General features: G+C 36.3%; 1 protein-coding gene across 1 annotated transcript in view; it reads left to right on the top strand.

The window, feature by feature from the left end:
• ITGA1 (integrin subunit alpha 1) overlaps nt 1–19,577 on the top strand; it is a 166,222-nt gene that overhangs the window by 67,214 nt on the left and 79,431 nt on the right. Inside the window, exons 3-6 of the mRNA XM_017533199.2 lie at nt 4,877–4,989; nt 7,777–7,865; nt 7,984–8,095; nt 8,714–8,841. Of these exons, the coding sequence (XP_017388688.1) occupies nt 4,877–4,989; nt 7,777–7,865; nt 7,984–8,095; nt 8,714–8,841 (442 nt within the window). The remainder of the gene's footprint in view (nt 1–4,876; nt 4,990–7,776; nt 7,866–7,983; nt 8,096–8,713; nt 8,842–19,577) is intronic.

A 19,577-nucleotide genomic window follows, 5' to 3' on the forward strand; every position in this document is an offset into this window, starting at 1 on the left:
CTGTTCCGGTGTATAAGGAAGCTTTATGCTGAGTTCTAGCCACCCATTCTTTCTCATTATCTTCCATTTTCAATCTTCATTCTCCTGTCTCCACACTTTTCCCTGGGCTATCCATATCTCCCTTTCCTTCCACCTTACGATTCACAATAGCTCTCCTATTAGCATGCTGTACAAGACTCACTTTTTATCAGTTAGCCTAGATTTTCCCCCACTTGATATTACATGTTTTCCCACCAGTGAGTCAGTTCTTCTCTACAAACTTATATTTGTCCTATTCAGATTATGGAATCTTAGAATCGGAAAGGACTTTGAAGGCCTAACTCCCATCCACTATAAAAACACCTTCCAAAATGTCCCTGGCCAGCTGCAATCCACCTCTTCTTGGCCAAAGGAGCTGCCTGACAGGTCCTATGTATGTCTTATCAGTTTAAATCTTCATCACTTTCCACAAGCCCACCACCCCTCTACCTCTTCCCTAGATCTCCCTAGATGACTGCAGCTACTATTTTCCAAAGAAGAGAAAGAGAGAGAGAGAGAGAAGCTAGTAGGTCAAACTTTAATCCTCACTTCCTGTTTCAGTTAACTATTTCTGCACAATAAATCATTCCAATACTTAATGGCTTAAAGCAACAATGGTTTATAATTTCTCAAGATTTTGTGGGTTGAATAGGTATTCCCCTATTGGCCTGGGCTCACCATCTGGTCCCTCAACTGGAGCTGGAGTGTCCACGCTGGCTTTACTTACAAGTTTAGAAATTCATGCTGTCAGCTAAAGCACCAATTCTCTTCCATGTGGTCTCTTATCCTCCATTAGCCACACTGGGCTTCTTCACATCATTATGTTCTCAGGTTTCAAAAATAGATAAAATGGAATCTGTAAAGACCTTTTAAGGCCTAGCCTTAGAAGTCATAGTATCATTTGTGCTGCATTCTATTTATCAGAACAAATCCTAGTTTCAATGGGTAGAAAAACAGATTCTACCTCGTGAAACAATAAAAGTCAAAGTCGTGTTGCAAAAGTGTGCACCATTCCAAACCATTGACCACACTTGCAAACTACTCAATACTGGGCCGCCCAGAGTGCTGCATAGGGAATGGTCACTCTTACTATTTTTAAGACAAACCTCTCCTTCTGGATCCACCCCGTCTACCTACTCAGAGATTCTACTCTCGCTCCTGTGAAATCAGGGTTTCTCTTGTTACCAGTTCTTTCTTGCCATCATTTAGCCATATGCAGCTTGCCTCCATGACAAATTTAGACACAGCTCAAACCCTTAATGAGTTTTCATTGCCCCGGAAAAAAAAGTCCACATTTATTAACACAGCCCCTTTCCCTCATTTTTAGCCAAGTTACTTGAAATCTGCCACAAACATATAGCTCTCATTCTTGCCTCCTATTCTTTATATTATTTCCTTCTTTGGTTTCTGTGATACCACTGTTTGCTGATTCTCTCTCCCTTTCTGATCACTCTTACCTAGTTTTCTTCCTTTGTTTATTGAAACCTTAAATGTTATTTCGCCCTCAGATGTCAGCATTTAGTGCTCTTCCCAGATTATTACAAGGTGGTAATATTCCCTTTCAGGGGCTCATCCATGCCCATATCATGCTCATCCATGTTCCATGTGGTTTCTGAGAAGTTCCCCAGCAAGACTGAGCCCACTTGCCTACAGAAGTAACTCATTATCAGTGCGTCCTTTCTTGGCCTTTCTTCCTTCCCCCTGTTTTTTCCCATCTCCACACTTCTGCATACTTGGAATTGCCTCCAAAAAACTTACCTGTACAAAGTTTTTGTCTTGGATCTGCTTTTGGGGGAACCTGAACAAAGTCAGCTTATATCCTAAATATTTATAGTGTTAGTCCTTCTATCCTCTCTACGTCCTTAATTCAAATCCTCATCTGGATTACTTTAGGAATTTGTATCTTGTCCTTTGACTCTAATTTTGTTCCTCTTCAATTTACTCTTGAAACTTCAAGAAAATAAGGTTTATAAATCAAAAAGGAGATCACATTACACCCCTGTTTAAAAGCTTCAGTGGTTTGCAACTTCCCCCTACATATAATAAATCCAACGTTCTTAAAGTTAACTAGGAGAACATTCATGATCTAGATTCTTTTTACCTCTCTAGCCTCAACTTCTACTGCAGCTATACTGAGCTACTTGGCATTTATCAAAGGAGTGGTGTTCTTCTTCTAAGAATTTGCTGAAGTTGTGTCAAGTTCAGACTTATTCAATATTGCAATAGTACACGTATAGTTGTGTTTTTCTCTCTAATAAGCAAACTAAAAATTGTGTTTTATTGACTTTTATGTCATTTCATATCCTCAGGACCTTGCATAAATGCCCAGCATTTAAAATGTTGTTAATTACTCTAACTAGCTTTAAATTAAATACTTTCAATAATTGTAGGCTCATTTTTTAAACTGTTTTTAACTATAAAACTAATTTGTTCCATTACATTTTTTAAAACTTTGAAAATATTAAGAAAAATAATCACAACTTCATCAATATAATTTGTTATTTTCTTGATATATTCCCTATTAGTCTTTTGACATAGATGTTAGTTGTTTAATCATCTGAAATGAGTATCTAATAACAATAAGAAGAACTAACATTAGATAGCACATACTATAAGCCAATTTTATATACATTAGCTTATTTAATTTTTTGATGATCATCTGAAATGGATACTTTTGTTATCTCCACTTTATAGGTGAAGAAACTAAATCACAGACAGGGCAATTGACTTGTTCTAAACCATATAGCTAAGTAAATGGTAAAGCCATAATTAGAACTCATATAGGCTGGCACCAAAGCTCATGCTGTTTCATTTCATAAAATATTTAATACACAAAAAGTTCTTAGAATAGGGCCTAGCACACAGTATAAATTCAACAAATCCTAGTTATTATCATTGGTATTATAATGAATATAGTAATTTGGTATTTTTCACTTTAAATTAGGTCACAGATTTTCACCATATTAGATAAATTTTCACTTTGAGTTCGATCATAAATAATTTTTATCCTACCATATGATCTTATGAACTACTTTCTAAATAAATGCACAATATGCTATAGAATGATCCTGTAATAATTACTTTTTATTTGCCATATTTCTTTTACTCTTTCATAACTATATATAACACTATGAGCATTATCTTTGTGCATTATACTTTTATTTTAGGTCATTTTATTTAGGATAGATTCCCAGAAGTAAAAATTATGTATTAAAGGGTTTGAATATTTTTATAGTTCTTTATACACATCAGAAATTGCTTTCCAAAGGCATTATATTAAAACTATGTTTTGGAGTCTATTCATTAATTTAGTATCTGTGATTGCTATAAAATTTATTTTCATTAATACTAGTATGCCTAAAGGACTTACACAAAATACCATTCCTTTTCAATATGACAGACTTTAAAATATTTAAATTTTCAAAATGTATGCCTAATCCATTTGTACCTCAATGCAACTTCTCATTTCTCCTGCAGGCATTTTTTCCCATACCAAACATCCCCAACTTTCCCAGCATCTTCTGACAAATTTACCAGACTCCTAACCATCTGAGTCATAGTATCCTAAATACATTCCATTGTGCCTATGTCCCTCTTAATTTAGAGATTTCAGACATGGCGTGACCAGCACAGAACACAGAGGGAGCTGTCACTACTTGACCGGTGCATCTATTTCCAGCAATGAAGGCTAAAGTCACATTAGCATTTTTGGCACTAAAAAACACTGTTGCTCATGTTTATGTGCTGTCAACTAAATCCCCCATGCCTTTTTCACACGAACTCCCATTAAGTGAGGGCTCCTACATCCTGCACTGATATAAATAGTAGTATGCAGTTGAGTGACGTTATTTATGTAGGTTCTAAGTAAACTTTATTTATGTTTATTATTTCAGAAAGTTGAGGTTCATCTGAATTTCCAAATATGTATATTGATATACTTGATAAGTATTTTTTCTTGCCCTGTCTTGTGGTGCTGATTGATAAGTGTTTTTATACTTTCTATATCTTCACTAAAGTATTTAATAAAGTCGTAATCTAACACAATCCCAAGTACAAAATCTCAGCACATAATTAGAGTCCTGCGGTTGCTAGCAATCAGAGTTTTTGGGCATGGCTACTCAGCCAGCAATAAATCAGCAGCTGTGGATCCACCCAAGTATCTTACTATTTAACCACTTTCCTTCATCCTATTCCTGAAGATATCCTGGGAGACTTAGGTGACTTGCTGGAACTAAAATTAGTTGTGATTATATATTTTTTCCATTACTATTAAAATGGTTTTATAATTCTGTCTAAAAGGAAAGTAAGTGATTTTTAACCTGGATCTCATAACTATTCTTATTTTCTAAGCATTTACAAACTTGCATATGCTAGTAGTAAATCTTATGATGATCCAATGTTTATATTTCCTGACTTCTCTATAAAATTATCAGTTTATCATGGAAAAGTCATTTATACTTCCACATGTGTTTTGTAAGTTAATGCAGTAGCAGACTTAGCCAATAATTATTGATTATTTCAATACCCAAATAAAAAATATGATAGTGATAAATAAAATAATAAAGCAAAATCTCTGAGATCTCTCTCCAACATATATACACACATATAAACACACGTATATGTGTGTATATATATGTGTGTGTATACATACATACACATATATATGTACTTTTAAATCCACATCAGTATGCAAGAAGTAGGCTCTCTGCTTAGTTTAGATAACATGAAATTACTAACAGCCTGACTATTATCCGATTATGTCTATAAATATTACTGTCAATTATCTTAGAATTAGTCATAAAGCAACTCATATAAACTGTTTCTCAGTGTTCAAAAATGTTTATTATTTAACTTCCAGGGTGCTTATTGGTTCTCCTTTAGTTGGCCAACCCAAAAACAGAACTGGAGATGTCTATAAGTGTCCAGTTGGGAGAGGTAAATCATTACCTTGCGAAAAGTTGGATCTACCAGGTATGTAAAATCAAAATATCTGGTCTTAGTCCAGGTGCAGTGGGTCATGCCTGTAATCCCAACACTTTAGGAGGTCAAGGCAGGAGTACTGTTTGAGCCCAGGAGCCTGAGACCAGCCTGGGCAACATGATGAAACCTCATCTGTACAAATACAAAAAATTAGCTGGATGTGGTGGTACACAACTGTAGTCCCAGCTACTCAAGAGGATGAGGTGTGAGAATTACTTAAGCCCAGGAGTTTGAGACTGCAGTGAACAGTGATTGTGCCACTGTACTCCAGCATGGGTGACAGAGTGTCTCAAAAAAAAAAAAAAAAAATCTGGTCTTAAATCATGCCCAGTGTTCTCACTGAAAACAGATTTTAATCAACTCAAGAAAATATTAGAAGTAATCTATAATTTCATTTTTCAGTTATCTTTCAAATTCACATAGAATGCCATTTTGATTCCCTCTGTCCTTAATTTGCTTTAGAAAGTCATCAAGGTAGATACATAAGTTAGAATATCTTACTAATTGTATAACTTTTAACTACTTGCATTTTTTAGAATTCTTTCTAATCCAGAGGTAATGTGAAAGAGCTTCTCCAAATAAACCTACCCATCACATTCCCTCCACAAAATTTAACTGAACGCCTGGTTTTCAAGAGGAAATAGAATTTTAAAAATTGTAATAGATAAATTTAATTTTAAAAATCAAATAGCACAGATAGATTTATATTGAAACAGATATATTTCACAGAAATAGATGAAACATGACTAAAAAATTCCTATTAAAATTATCTAGAAATTAGAACCGTGTCAGTGCTCCATACAATATTACATACCATGGAAATGATTTATTTCCCCACAAGTTTATTTCAGATATTGTATTTTTCAGTTTTCCATTTTTAAATTTTCTATTTGTTTGTTATGATGAATGTTTTTTCTCTTTACATGCATAAGCATACGTTTAATAGCTGCTTTAATATCCTTGACTGATAATTCCAACATCTGGAATACCTCGACATCACTTTCCACTTACTACCTTTTTTTGAGGTCGTGTCACATTTTCCTGCCTGGACTTATGGGTAGTAATTTTGGATCATAACCTGGATTATATTTTTGAATTACAGGTGTGGAGATTCTAGATTCTGTGATATGCCTGTGAACGGTCTTAACTTTTTTTTTTATTAGCAGGAAATTTACTTGGCTCAACTGAGTTTCCAAGCCTTGACTTTCGTCCAATGAGTAGTTAAAATCCCTATTCAGTTTTTATTTCAGCTCGGCTCTTTGAAATCTGCTCTGCACATTTACTATTCAAGTCGTCTGGACATTTGGATAAAATATATATGCATATTTTAGAACCGTTCTTTTGTGGCTCTTTTTCTAAGATATGCTACTCTCCTTCTCACTTTGCAGCTGCTGCCATTGTCCCTAATTTCTGTCCTCTTCTTATTCAGTGCAGTAAGACTAGGAGTTCTATTTGAGTTTTAGCCACTGACTAGGACCTTCCCTTGGTGGGGGGTAAGTTAGGGGTGGGGGACAAAAACAAAACAAAGCACAAAAACAGGAAACCCATCCAGTGCCAACATCTTCTTCTAAGTATGGATTCCTCTCCAGTTTCTGCCACCTTTCTAGTGCCTTCAGGTGATTGCTTCATGTATATTTTTTACTCTTCCTAGAAATTATACGTGTTATTTGCAGAGGAGTTGTTTTAAAGGAATTACTCCTCCATCACTGGAAATTGGAATAGTTTTAAAATTAGCCTAGAGATTTTAGCCACATCAAGTACAGTAGGGAAGTTTTCGCTTTAGTCCCTAATTGTCCCAGGAATGTTTTTCCTGAGTCAGGCTTTGTATATAAAACTCTAATCCAGATTATTCAAGATCAATGCACATAATTTCCCAGCTCTAGGTGCTTTCAAGGAAAACCAGACTAAACTCTTGGACAAAAGCCATTGCTCAGATTAGGAAGGCCACTGACCATTTCAGAATCTCTGCTTCCATTCCCCACTTTAAATCCACATACAGTCTTAACGTGAAAACAACTTCTGGAACAAAGAGTGAGACAAATCTTTCTCAACCTGAATTTTGCTACTTTCTAGTATTCCACTCTACTAAGCAGAATTTAGAAGTTCTTGTTCTTCCTGTCCAGTCTTTTTTTCTTTTTCTTTTCAACGTGAATAGGTGGAACTTCTTGCCAATATTGTCAGGCTGGCAAGGCTTCTTGTTTCAGGACCCAACATTCTCTTCAGAATGTCAAACGTACTCTCTTCATTGTGTTTCCTTTATCAAAACTTCCTGGACACTGCTCTAATATTCCTCCAGTTTCTTTTATAAACCTCAGGATGGCTCCATGATTTTGGAAGTCATAAATAAAAAACTTCTTTTTGAGTTTTCTTTTCTGGTCTTCTACCATTTCCCCTTTTTTACCAAAAACTGTTTCACCATTGGTCATTTATGACAAAGTGTATAAGATTACATTACATCTACAGTATTATGAGATTTAAAACTTTGTTTTAATTAGCAAGAACATGCAAAAAGCAATCCCACATTCTCACTGCCCTGCTAGTTCTGCATTCTTTCGCAGTTCAGCAAAACTATCTGAAATAGTTTCTGGGACATGAGCCAGCTCTTCAGCCTTAGCTTGTTCACTATATCCCTTAAGAATACTTGCAAGACTATTTAGTTGAACCAATAGAAGAACATGCTGTGATATGAACAAAACAAATAGAATGTCTTAATGAGACGATGCTTAATTTCACTTTGTGAAACTTTTTCACCCTCATAAGATTTTGTTCTATTTTTAGTTAATACATCAATTCCTGATGTCACAGAAGTAAAAGAGAACATGACATTTGGATCAACTTTAGTCACCAACCCAAATGGAGGATTTCTGGTAAGAACGAAAAGAGTAATGATATTTATTGACAACAGGAGTGCTATCTTTTTCAATCTTTGTAAGATCTATTATATTTCAGTCTAATGATTTCTAATTTTAAAACAATTTTTTAAAGGCATGTGGGCCCTTATATGCCTATAGATGTGGACATCTGCATTACACAACTGGAATCTGTTCTGATGTCAGCCCCACATTTCAAGTCGTGAATTCCATTGCCCCTGTACGAGGTACAGATTTTATGCAATATTCTTGCATGTTTGAAAAGCATAAGCAATGAATAAGACATATGTATACAAAGGAGCATACCAAAAAGCTTGAAGTATTTTCTTAGCTACCAGAATTACCAAGTTAGGTAAATGTTTGCTTTGCCAGTATATAACAAAACCTGACTGCTATTTTTGGAATTGATATTAATGTAAATAACTTTACAGAGTCATTTTTAAACCTCATAGATAAAGCTATCATGCTGCTTATATTTAAAGAGTGAGTCACTTTGAGGAAAGAACTTCCCTTGAGATACGCACAAAAACTGTTTTATAAAAACTGTTGTATAAAATTCATATTGAGAAAATTTGCAAAAATAACTCTCATACAATATTAATTAAAGTTCAGTAAGTATGACTTTTACTTGATATAGGCCCCACTCCAGTTGTTACTGAATGCAATGAATATTTTTATCACTTTTACTTTTTCTAAGACTATTTTTTTTATTGCTGAAGCAATGTATCTACTTTGTAGAACATCTGTTCATCTTTTAAAATGAACTTTCAGCCATGAAAGCACCTCATATGCCTCTGGAAAAAAAATAGATTCAAAATTTGCACAATTGACTGCTTTTATTGCAGAATGCAGCACTCAACTGGACATAGTCATAGTGCTGGATGGTTCCAACAGTATTTACCCATGGGACAGTGTTACAGCTTTTTTAAATGACCTTCTTGAAAGAATGGACATTGGTCCTAAACAGACACAGGTATGTGACTCTGTGTTTTGATTTCTGTTCAAGAGATTAAAATGCACAATGTTTTAATAAAATTAAATATTCTGAAAGCAAATTAATCAATAAAACTAAAGTTGAGAATGAATTTTATATCTATTTCCCTGTTCTTATTTCAGATAAAAAGGACATTACTTTAGGTTGTGTTTTTTATTTTTTTTTATTTTTTTGAGACAGGGTCTTACTCTGTTGCCCAGGCTGGAGTGCAATGGTGTGGTCTTGGCTTACTGCAACCTTTGCCTCCCAGGCTCAAGCAATTCATATTCCTCAGCCTCTCAAGCTGGAATTACAGACAGTCGCCACCACACCTGGCTAATTTTTTAAAAATTTGTAACAGAGATGGGGTTTAGTCACATTGGCCAGGCTGGTCTCAAACTCCTAGCTTCTAGTTGATCCACCCGCCTCTGCCTCTCAAAGTGTTGGTATTATAGGTGTGAGTCACTCTGTCCAACCTAGGTTGTGTTATTTTCTAAACAGAAAATATGATGCAAGCTGCCATTATTAATGCACCTGGAAAATAGCTCCTATAGATTTCTACAAACTCATAATTTAATTCTTACTTAAAACTGGTATAGCCACTTTGGGTAATATCAGAGCAGGGTGTTAGAGTTTGTAGAAACCAATCTGACAGCCCAAGGAACCCATCACCTTGTAATCTCTCATCTCATATTATATAAATAAGTTAGTAATTGACCAGAGCATACTACCTAAGTCTGATGTCCTCTCTATTAATCATTTCTTTGCCCTAAGTTAAAAGCAAACGCCCTTGGCTCTGTCTGTATAAAGTCAACTCGTTGTTTGTTTATCCCCCCAGTTAATATCTATTTCTAAACACATCTCCTTTATTGCCACTAAATGAAGTGGAACTTCTCACACAGCTTTCCCATTTTAAATACTGAGTGTAATTTCATTAAATTTAATTAAATACATGTGATTGATTTAGTGTTCATTAAACTTATATGGGCATATGTCTTAAAATACAGAGTAGACATAATGGATCACAGACAAATAAAATGTCTTGAGGTCAGAAATTAGCCCTAGAATCAGACCCTAAAAGTTGGTCATATGGTTTGGAGGCTGTGGAGAGTATAGGAGACTTTAAAATTGTGTTACTGCAATCTGTATAGTGATCTTCCTTTTTTTTTTCTTTCCTCAGGGCTTTACTTTGGTAGAAATTTCTGAGGCACTGAAAAAGCAGTCTGACTGCATTAATGTTTGCCACATTAACATTAAATTTGGAACATAATACGTGCACACATATATACATACATGTGTCTGCAGTCTGGATGTGTCTGTGTATATTTATATCTCTCTTTATAGGATAGTGGTTGAAAATTTCAAATTTGAACTCAAACCTCAAAATGAAATGTATTGCTGCATTCCAAGGCTGAATAGGTCTCTGTAGAAAGTGAGTGGAAGGGTAAGATTAGGTGTATTCTACTGGACAATAGATAACTTCTTAAAGTCAGTGTAAAATTATTAAAAATGAAATGGGCTTTTACATGTCACAAAATGTAAATTTCTCTGGCAATGATTTATTTGCAATTGACCTTCTCAAGTGAAATTACTAGTGGATGGTAGGAGACCTTTCATCTCTTCTTGCTACAGGATACAGGGCAGTCTGCATCTTAACAGACCTGCTCCAGGATGAGACTTGCTCTTCCTTCCAGCACATGTTCCACATGGACCTCCTTTTTTCCCCTTCTGAGGGCCACTCTCCCTTCCTTCTTTCCTTTCTTCCCCTATCCCTTCTCTCTTTCGCCAATAAGATAGCACAGGGCCATACAATTAAGCTGGAAAGGATCTTAAAGGTCATTTGGCCCCAAACCTCAGTTTATGAAGGAGTCATGAGAGGGTGAATTGTTTAAGGTCTTTCTGCTTGCTGATGGCAGATCAGAACACACAGCTCTTTCATTGTAGTCCAGTTTGTTGTTTTTCTTTCTGAGAGCTCTACTTCTAGAGAAGCTTCAGAGCAGGTACCGTCTAATGCCCCTAAATAGTAGATCTCAATCCCTTTCCATCTCATGAGGATAACTGTCATCATCCTTCCTCAGGCAGTCTCTCGGCTGAAACCATGCTAGGCTTGGCGATGCTTTGTTCCCTGCAGTAACATACCTGACACGAAATGGCTTGCGTTCCTGTCTTCTCCACTTTTGCCCATAATGTACTTTCTTTCCTTCTTGTTTTGTCTTTCCCATTCTGCCTTCTTAGCCATTTTTTTCCTTCCAAAGCTAGTAATATTCTTGAAATATTTTTAAAATTTTATTATACAGGCATCTAAACATTTTATTTTACTTTTACATTCACTTATGTATATTACTCTAAAGAATTGATTTATTTGTAGCTATTTGTAAAAATCAGTGCAGCTGTGACATGTCTGAAGTTGGTCCACAACTTCAGAAAGAAAATCCACAAGGCTATTTTAGAATATCATGGCTTTTGTGAAGATCTATGCCAGTGACTCCATTTTGTAAATAAATAACAGTCAGTTGCTTATATGTTCAACCTATTCTTCTGCAATTTTTATGTTTTCCAGTTAGAACTTTAATTAATTTACATTTCTATGGTGAGAGCCCTAAAAGAGGAGCTATTCTGCCTGTCCACCAGAAGAATTCTAACATGCCAGGGTGGGCAACATGAAGTTATTCTTTCCTGGAGGAAATGACTCTATTCAGACAAATGCAGGAGGGCCCTTGGGGTCCAGATGCTACCAGTGAATGGGAGAAAAATGAACTTACCCAGAGGCAGAAGAGTTCAGTTACATTTACTCAGATCTAGGACCTCATTCCACGGAGAAGAATATTTCTGAATGAAACACTGTACACAGTGTTGCTTTTCGTATCTTCTGACTTCATCCAGGGGAACCTGCTTTTTAAAGAAAGGAGCTGATTATATTTCTGAATTTTATGTCACATCTTGCTTGCATCACTGATGGTGGAACTTAACCATATGCATTTATTCATTTATCCAGATGTGTGTACTAAGGGCTTACTATGTTCCAGACTCTATCCTATAGTTTGGGTAATAGTGGGGAAGAAGTCAGACAAGGCTGCTACCTTAATGGCATGCTTCTGTCTAATGCAGTGTTTCTCCAAATGTGGCTCCCGGAATTTCTGCTTCCAAATCACTGGGATGCTTGAATTACACTCCAGATTTCAAAATCAGAATCTCTGAGAGTAAGGCTATAGAGTCTGAATTATATATAAGCAACTTCTATATTTTTCTTTTTTGAGACAGAGTTCCCTCTATTGCCCAGGTTGTAGTGTAATAGCGTAATCTTGACTCACTGCAACCTCTGCCTCCCAGGTTCAAGCAGTCCTCTGCCTCAGCTGGGATTATAGGCATGTACCACCATGCCCAGCTAATTTTTTTTTTTTAAGACAGAGTCTTGCTCTGTCACCCAGGCTGGAATGCAGTGGCACCATCTCAGTTCACTGCAATCTCTGCCTCCTGGGTTCAAGCAGTCCTCTGCCTCAGCCTCCCAAGTAGCTGGTATTACAGGCACCTACCAACAGGCCCAGCTGATTTTTTATTTTATTTATTTATTTTAGTAGAGATGGGGTTTCACCATATTGGCCAGGCTGGTCTTGAACTCCTAACCTCGTGATCCTCCCACCTCAGCCTCCCAAAGTGCTGGGATTACAGGCATGAGCCACTGCACCTGGCTCTGCATGATTCTTTTTTTTTTTTTTTTTTTTTTTTTTTTTTGAGATCGAGTTTCACTCTTGTTACCCAGGCTGGAGTGCAATGGCGCAATCTCGGCTCACCGCAACCTCTGCCTCCTGGGTTCAGGCAATTCTCCTGCCTCAGCCTCCTGAGTAGCTGGGATTACAGGCACTCCCCACCATGCCCAGCTAATTTTTTGTATTTTCAGTAGAGACGGGGTTTCACCATGTTGTCCAGAATGGTCTCGATCTCGACCTCGTGATCCACTCGCCTCCACCTCCCATGATTCTTAAACAGATTAAAGTTTGAGAAACACTGGACTAAGACATAATTATTATATTGGTGTGCATGTGTGTGTGTGCGTGTGTGTGTATCTGTATGAGTGTGTGTGTGTGTGTATGTGTGTCTGTCTTTCTGTGTTTGTTGCATACTGCAGATAATAGGCACCTCAAGAGCAAAGGCTGCATCATCTTCCTATCCTCGTCAATGGCCAGCCCAGTGCTTCACTGTAGCATAGTAAGCCTTCAATGAGCACTTGTTGAGTAAATGTTAGCAACATAAGGAGTCCAGTTTTGTATTTTTCTCTGATTATTGGACACTTAATGGGTCTTTTTTTCTATAACTGGCATATAAAAATTATTTTTACTATATTACTTTATACTTTATTCTCCAGTGTTCAATCTTTTCTAACCTTTTTTTTTTCTATTTTGGCTTATATCAGTGACTAATTTCATAAATAATTCTCTAAATAAAAGAGATTAAAAGGACATATTTACCAAACCATTGCTTACGCTAAACCACATTTAATACAGTTTTAAGTATAATGCATGTAAGCTATTTTTAAAGTTTGATAATCTTTCAGTGGATTCAGAAAAGAAATCCTGTCATAAAAAATTTGGAAAGATATTTCCTCTTCAAAGAAAATATGTACTGAAAAGCATACTTGTCTTTCATGTAGTCTTACAGTAATTCTGTTAAAAAAACAGTTTATTTGACAATGAATTCTTTTCCTTAATTGGTTGCTTATGTAATTTAAATCCATTTAATTTTTTTGTTTGTTTTTATTTTTGTTTGTTTATTTTAATGAAAGCATTCAATTCCACCCTATGATTGGCAGAATTAGCTTCTGGAATTTATTCTCCCCTTTACATCTTCTCTCTATCCCTGTTTCTGAAAGGAACAGATATAAAAATGAACTGTGGCAAAGATTACCCAGAGGAAGGTGCAAAACATAGAAAGCAAAGAGCTGGACAGAGAAGTTTTAGACTACGCATTCATACCAAATTTCTAAAAGACTATGAATGTAGTTGATAATATTTGTTAAGAGGACTTCTCTGTAGGAAGAGCCTACTCGAAAGTCTTCAGTGGGGTCATATGACAATCTTGGTATATGTATACTAGAATTGGGACACATAGTTGATTGACCAATGCTTAACTCCTGCCTGAATTATCAGGGTATGACAGCAGCTGTTATGTCTACCTGCTGACAGGCAAGTCATAGCAGAGGTCACTGCACTGGAGTCAGCCTGTATCTCCAGAGATTGTTAGATTGAATGTGTTTTCTTAGGATTGGCATGGGTATTCAAAAGCAAGAGCCAGCATGAGGTCATGTCAGGACCTGTCGGTCATGATTACCGGAAGTGAGTGGCTGCCTCTGCAGAGAAAGCAGAAGATCTCTGTAATTCTTAGGGACTGAGGCAGTGGGATGCATTCACTCAGGGCAAGGATGTAGGTAAGACGTCTCAGTGAAGGGAGTTCTCCAAAGAACCATTGAAAAAGTTGTAAGTACCTATTAGGACCTGATTTATCTTACGATAATACCAATGTAGTAATAATTTCTCTGTCCTTATTTATCTTCCCTACCTTGTCCCTGGAAAGGTCAGAAATCATAGTTAGCAATCTAAGTGAAAACAAGTAGGAAAACAAATAAAAACCAGCCATGCATCTTCCTCAACTACAGGCCTCTTACGATTTGTAAGCCCTTAGTAGAAGTAGTAGTGAAGATTTAACTACAAATGCACTTTGGTGTTTCACCTCGTTGGTTTTCATTCAGAGAGAACCAAATAAAAGTATTGCTATTTGATCTTTTTTTTTTCCAGCCTACAAATACAGCAAATTCATGTGGTACAGCCTAAATTAAAATATATAACTTTTAAAATTAATAGACATTTAAAACTAAGAATTAAAAAAATTCATAAGATATTTATCTTTCATTTTAGGGATAGCAAAATACTTCACTTTAAATAACCTTTGAAGGGATGGTGAGCCACAAATAAAGATTGTATTCTAACTACACCTCCTGTGTTTCTGTTTGCTATATTGATTAGTTACACACTTGGTACAATAGATTGAATACGATTCCTATTCTCTGCAGTCACAACTTTGTCATTTAGTAATTGCAAGCAATAAAAGGCAGAGTCCAAGATACAAAACATTTCTCAAAGTAATTGTCACCTCCAAAACACAAAAATAAAAGAAAAAGAAAAGAAGAAAGCAAAGAGAGAGAAAAAAGGAAGAGAAGAAAGAAAGAAAGAGAGAGAGAGAGAAAGAAAGAAACTTACATTAAGTTTCACATTGACAATTTAGTGTACGTTAGGGAAATACAACATAATGATGGAAACATTTACTCTAAATAGTTACTCAAAATCCATTCTGTGTTTCTGTGTAGCCCAATTAAGACTTTTGCAAGCATAGTCAAGGAATTTTGTCAACCAATTTTTTACCCAAGACAGAGTAAAGGCTATAAAATTGCCTTTTAAAAAACACCTATAAAAACAAACCTGAAACACTCTGAGCTTGTCATAAAAGATATGATGGTATAAACATTATGGAGGTCTTATTGATCCTCAATACCTAAACATAACATTACTTTTAATAATAAATGAAAATAATATAAATATGTCAAATACGAGTGCATTACCCTAAATAAAACCAGTACATTGTGAGGCTTGATATAAAAGTGAAATATACTAATGGAACAACGTCTAGATTGTTCACATCAAAAGTGTAGCATAGCATTAAACCAGGCAAAATGAAAGAGAGAAATTAATTAAATTTTAAGAATATTATTTATCTTTCTTTTTACTGCTGATTTTATAGCCATTTCCCTAGAAACCTTAAATCTGGGGCCTGATTCATTGTTTTTAGGTCTGAAAGGAAACCTAATGGAGCCATACAGCCATACCCTTGTCAGTCTGGCTACAGTTTCCAAATGTGGTGTAGGGAGTGAGGTGAATCTGCTCTCTCACTAGCCTCTCATCTCCATCCTCCTACCCCTCCAGCCATCAGGCACTAGAATAATCATTCCAAAGTAGTTCAGAACATTTCCCTAAATAAAAAACAAGCAAACAACAAACAAACAAACAACTCCTCTTGTTGCCTGCTAAGTAACATCTAAGCTCTCTAGTGAACTAACTGGCAACTGACCACCTGGCCCAGCCACTCCTCATGCATCCTGCTTCCCCTTACGCCCACCTCAGTCCTTGTTTTTGAGACAAAGTTTCACTCTTGTTGCCAAGCTGGAGTTCAGTGTCACGATCTCGGTTCACTGCAACCTCCGCCTCCTGGGTTCAAGTGATTCTCCTGCCTCAGCCTCCCGAGTAGCTTGCCCTTCATCCATTCCTGGGCTCTTGCTTTCCTTGTTCACAAAGGGCTGTGCTCATGTTATTTGCTTTTCCTGGGATGTTCTGCTCCATCTCAGGTCCTATATGCTAGGAAAACTTCAAATGTCACTTTCTCTGTAATTTTCTATGATTATCCTACCCACTCTTCTTGAGAAAAATGCCTTTCCCTCCTATGTTCCCATAGCATCTGTAACTGTGAGAGCGTAGTTCCTTACTGCTCTTATCACTCAGAAGCATTGCTGTTTGTTTTATGGGTCTGTCTCCCCTAGTAAATTGTGAATCCCATGACAACAGAATTGTGTCTTAATCCTTTCATTTATGGAAGATAGCAGAGTTTTATGTGTTCCTAGCATGTGACATTAGCCATTTATGTTGGAAAAATGGGAGCTTTTGAATTTTTACCTTCTTGTGTATAAAAAAAGCTTTGTTTTAGTGACCTCTTTCCCTTACTCTGCTTCACGAAGTCAGAATGGTCCACTGAGCTGGAAGGTACTTGCTTGAGAGGGATTCCCCTGGACAATCCTTTACATTTTATTTCAGTCTTTTCTTTGCAGGTGTTTATTCATCTAGCCCATTCCCCTCAGCCCTGGTTTCTTCTATAGCCCTCTCCCTTCTCCACAAACACAGTGAATTAACTTTGTTTTAACCTCTCCTATCCTTGCATTTTTGAGCCAAGGCCACTTTCATTGTAGCACCTTCCGTAAAGCAAGAGGCCAGATAAGCACACCCTTTTTCTAGAACCTGTATCTATTATCTATCAACTTTATTATGTTTCTGAACACTTGTTTCCTTAGGAAATGACCGTCTACCTGTGAATCAATCCCATTTATCTCCCTCTTTATAGTGACAAAATGTTAAAACCTAGCCTCTGCTAACATAGCTTCAGAATGGTTTGTGTTTACAGTTAACTGGGATTGTAGCCTGTATTTTTGCTACATTCATGTCCTGACTTAGTCACACTGGAAGCATGTTGTAGGGTAGGGCTTTGTACCACAGTTTGATAAAAGGAAATACAGACATAAAGCCTGAGCTCTTTTCATATTGAGCAATTGTGCATCTTACAGAAACACGTGAAAAAAGCCTCATTGTTTCACCTTGTCATTACTTCCTTAAGAAATCATTGACTTGGTAATATTAGTTGTGACTGAAAGCCCAGAAACTTCGCTTATGCTGGGCATTAAAATTTGGATGCTGGTATAACCCTGACTTAACAATATAATATAATAATGTAATTATTAATGAATTAATAACTCCATTCCTTCATAGCTCTGACTAAATATACTTACTCTGGTTCACTTTTTGTTGCTATAACAAAATACCCAAGATTGAATAATTTGAAAAAAAAAAAAAAAAGGTGGATTATTTAACTCATGATTCGGGAGGCTGGGAGGGCCCAGGTAGGGTGGATGCAGCTGGTCGGCTTCTGGTGACGGCCTTGCGCTTGTGTCACAACATGGTGGAGAAACAGGAAGGGAAACAGCCATGTGCAAAAACAGCAAACACGAGAGGCAGCCTCGCTTTATGACAATCTGCTCTCCTTTAGTAACAAATCCAGTCCCACAAGAATGAGAACTCACTCCTGTGATAAAGTCCGTCTTCACAACCTAAATGCCTCTTGAAGGCACCACCTCCTAACACCACCCCACTGGAGACCAAACCTCAACATTTGGTGTTTTGGTGGGAACAAACTATATTCAAACCATAGCAGAACTTCATAGCTACATGAGACGCTTCTTTTTCTTAAACTCTCTTATCATTTAAGATATTCGTTGAAGTCTTAAATATGACTTTCAGCTTCACAAGAGACTAATCCAAAATGCCCCTTTTTCAGTATTTTCTGATAGTATCCTTCCTTTCATGTTCTCATGTTCACTTTTCTCCCTCTTTCTTCTCTACTGCCTAAAGAAATGAAGTCATTGGGTAATTAATTTGTTTTAATTGAGCAGATATTTATAAAGTGTCTGGTTGATCAAGTATTATGTTAGGTGTCAAAAGCAATAAAAAGCAATGACTGAAATGTTGTTCCTGATCTGAAAAATCTTCCAAGTTAAAAATTAGGTAAAATCATATATTGGGACAGCTACAATGCATGATGGTATGTCATAAATATAATGAAGGTGAATTTAACACACAAAATTAGTTGATCTTGACAAGTAAGTAACTCTTACTGTTGTAGAACAATGTTTACCCATCTATGTTGACTAGGATCCTCACAAAAATATTACTTTAAATAGGAATAAAATATACCTGGTCTTCCAATTAGTAATCCACAATGCATGTTTTTAAATTAAAGACTCTGAGAATACTTTCAAAAGAGTTTGCTTATAAGTCCAAGTAGAACAAGTGGGGATAGGAGTAAGAGAAAACCTTACTCTTTTGCACCATTTGCAATTTGTGACAGTTTTCATAGTGATAGGAGAAAGCTAGAGATGGGGAGGAGTCTGCTGTAGGGATATATATAACTTTATTTTACTCATTGTTTTCCAAAATTATTTGACCACAGAATTCTGTTTTAAAATCACACTTAGTAACATAAATATGGATGCTAGTATTCCCTGGAAAAATAAAAGTGAGTGGATATTTGGTTGGGGGCTTGCCCGAAAAAATAATTGTAAAGCTGATATTTAAGTGAAATGTTCTAATAAGTGTTACAAAACTCTTGTTCATGTAACAAAATCCATAGCTAATTGTGCACCTGATTTTATGCCATAGCCTGAATCAGCTTTTAGGTATCTTTAACCTTAGATTGTAATTATCTACCCATCTATTTATTTTGTTCTATTTAATCAAGAGGCTTAAATCACATCTCCCCAGGAGGTAAATGTATCCTTTTCGGTTGTCTCTGAAAAGGTATTTTCCTTCTGCATGTGACTCCTTATCCCCCTTGATATTATAAGAGACTGTTGTTCCTTTATTCATCTACTCTTTTACTGATACCATAAACTGTTTTCTTTACAGTCTCTGGGAAAGAATGTCCTCATTTAACCCAGTTGCACCCTTTAGCTATCATCCCTGCATACGCATTTCCATTCATCAAAATGCCTAGAATATTTCCATCTCTGTTATTTGTTGTCACCTGCTCTCTACCCAACTTTCACCCTCTGACTTCTGTATAATTCCAGTGCAATTGGCTACTTCAAGTCAAATATTATGATTACTGTTTTTTTTTTCCTTTCTCCTCTCAATTTCTAGGATGACTTAAACTCCTTTAATTATCATCTTGACATATTTTCCAGTCTCAAGACCACTTTGTTTCCTTCCATGGTAGTTTTATAATCTCTTGGGTGTTTTTGATCTGGCTTTCAGATTCAGGAAGCCGAATCCCCCCTACTCCTTGAGGATTTTCAGTGGGAGAGAATAAATATGCTTGTGATTTTCTCTCCTCTTGCTTCCTCACAAGATTTATCACTTGGCTTACTTTTT

Source organism: Cebus imitator, unplaced genomic scaffold, assembly GCF_001604975.1.
Source record: "Cebus imitator isolate Cc_AM_T3 unplaced genomic scaffold, Cebus_imitator-1.0 Scaffold80, whole genome shotgun sequence".
Taxonomy (NCBI): domain Eukaryota; kingdom Metazoa; phylum Chordata; class Mammalia; order Primates; family Cebidae; genus Cebus; species Cebus imitator.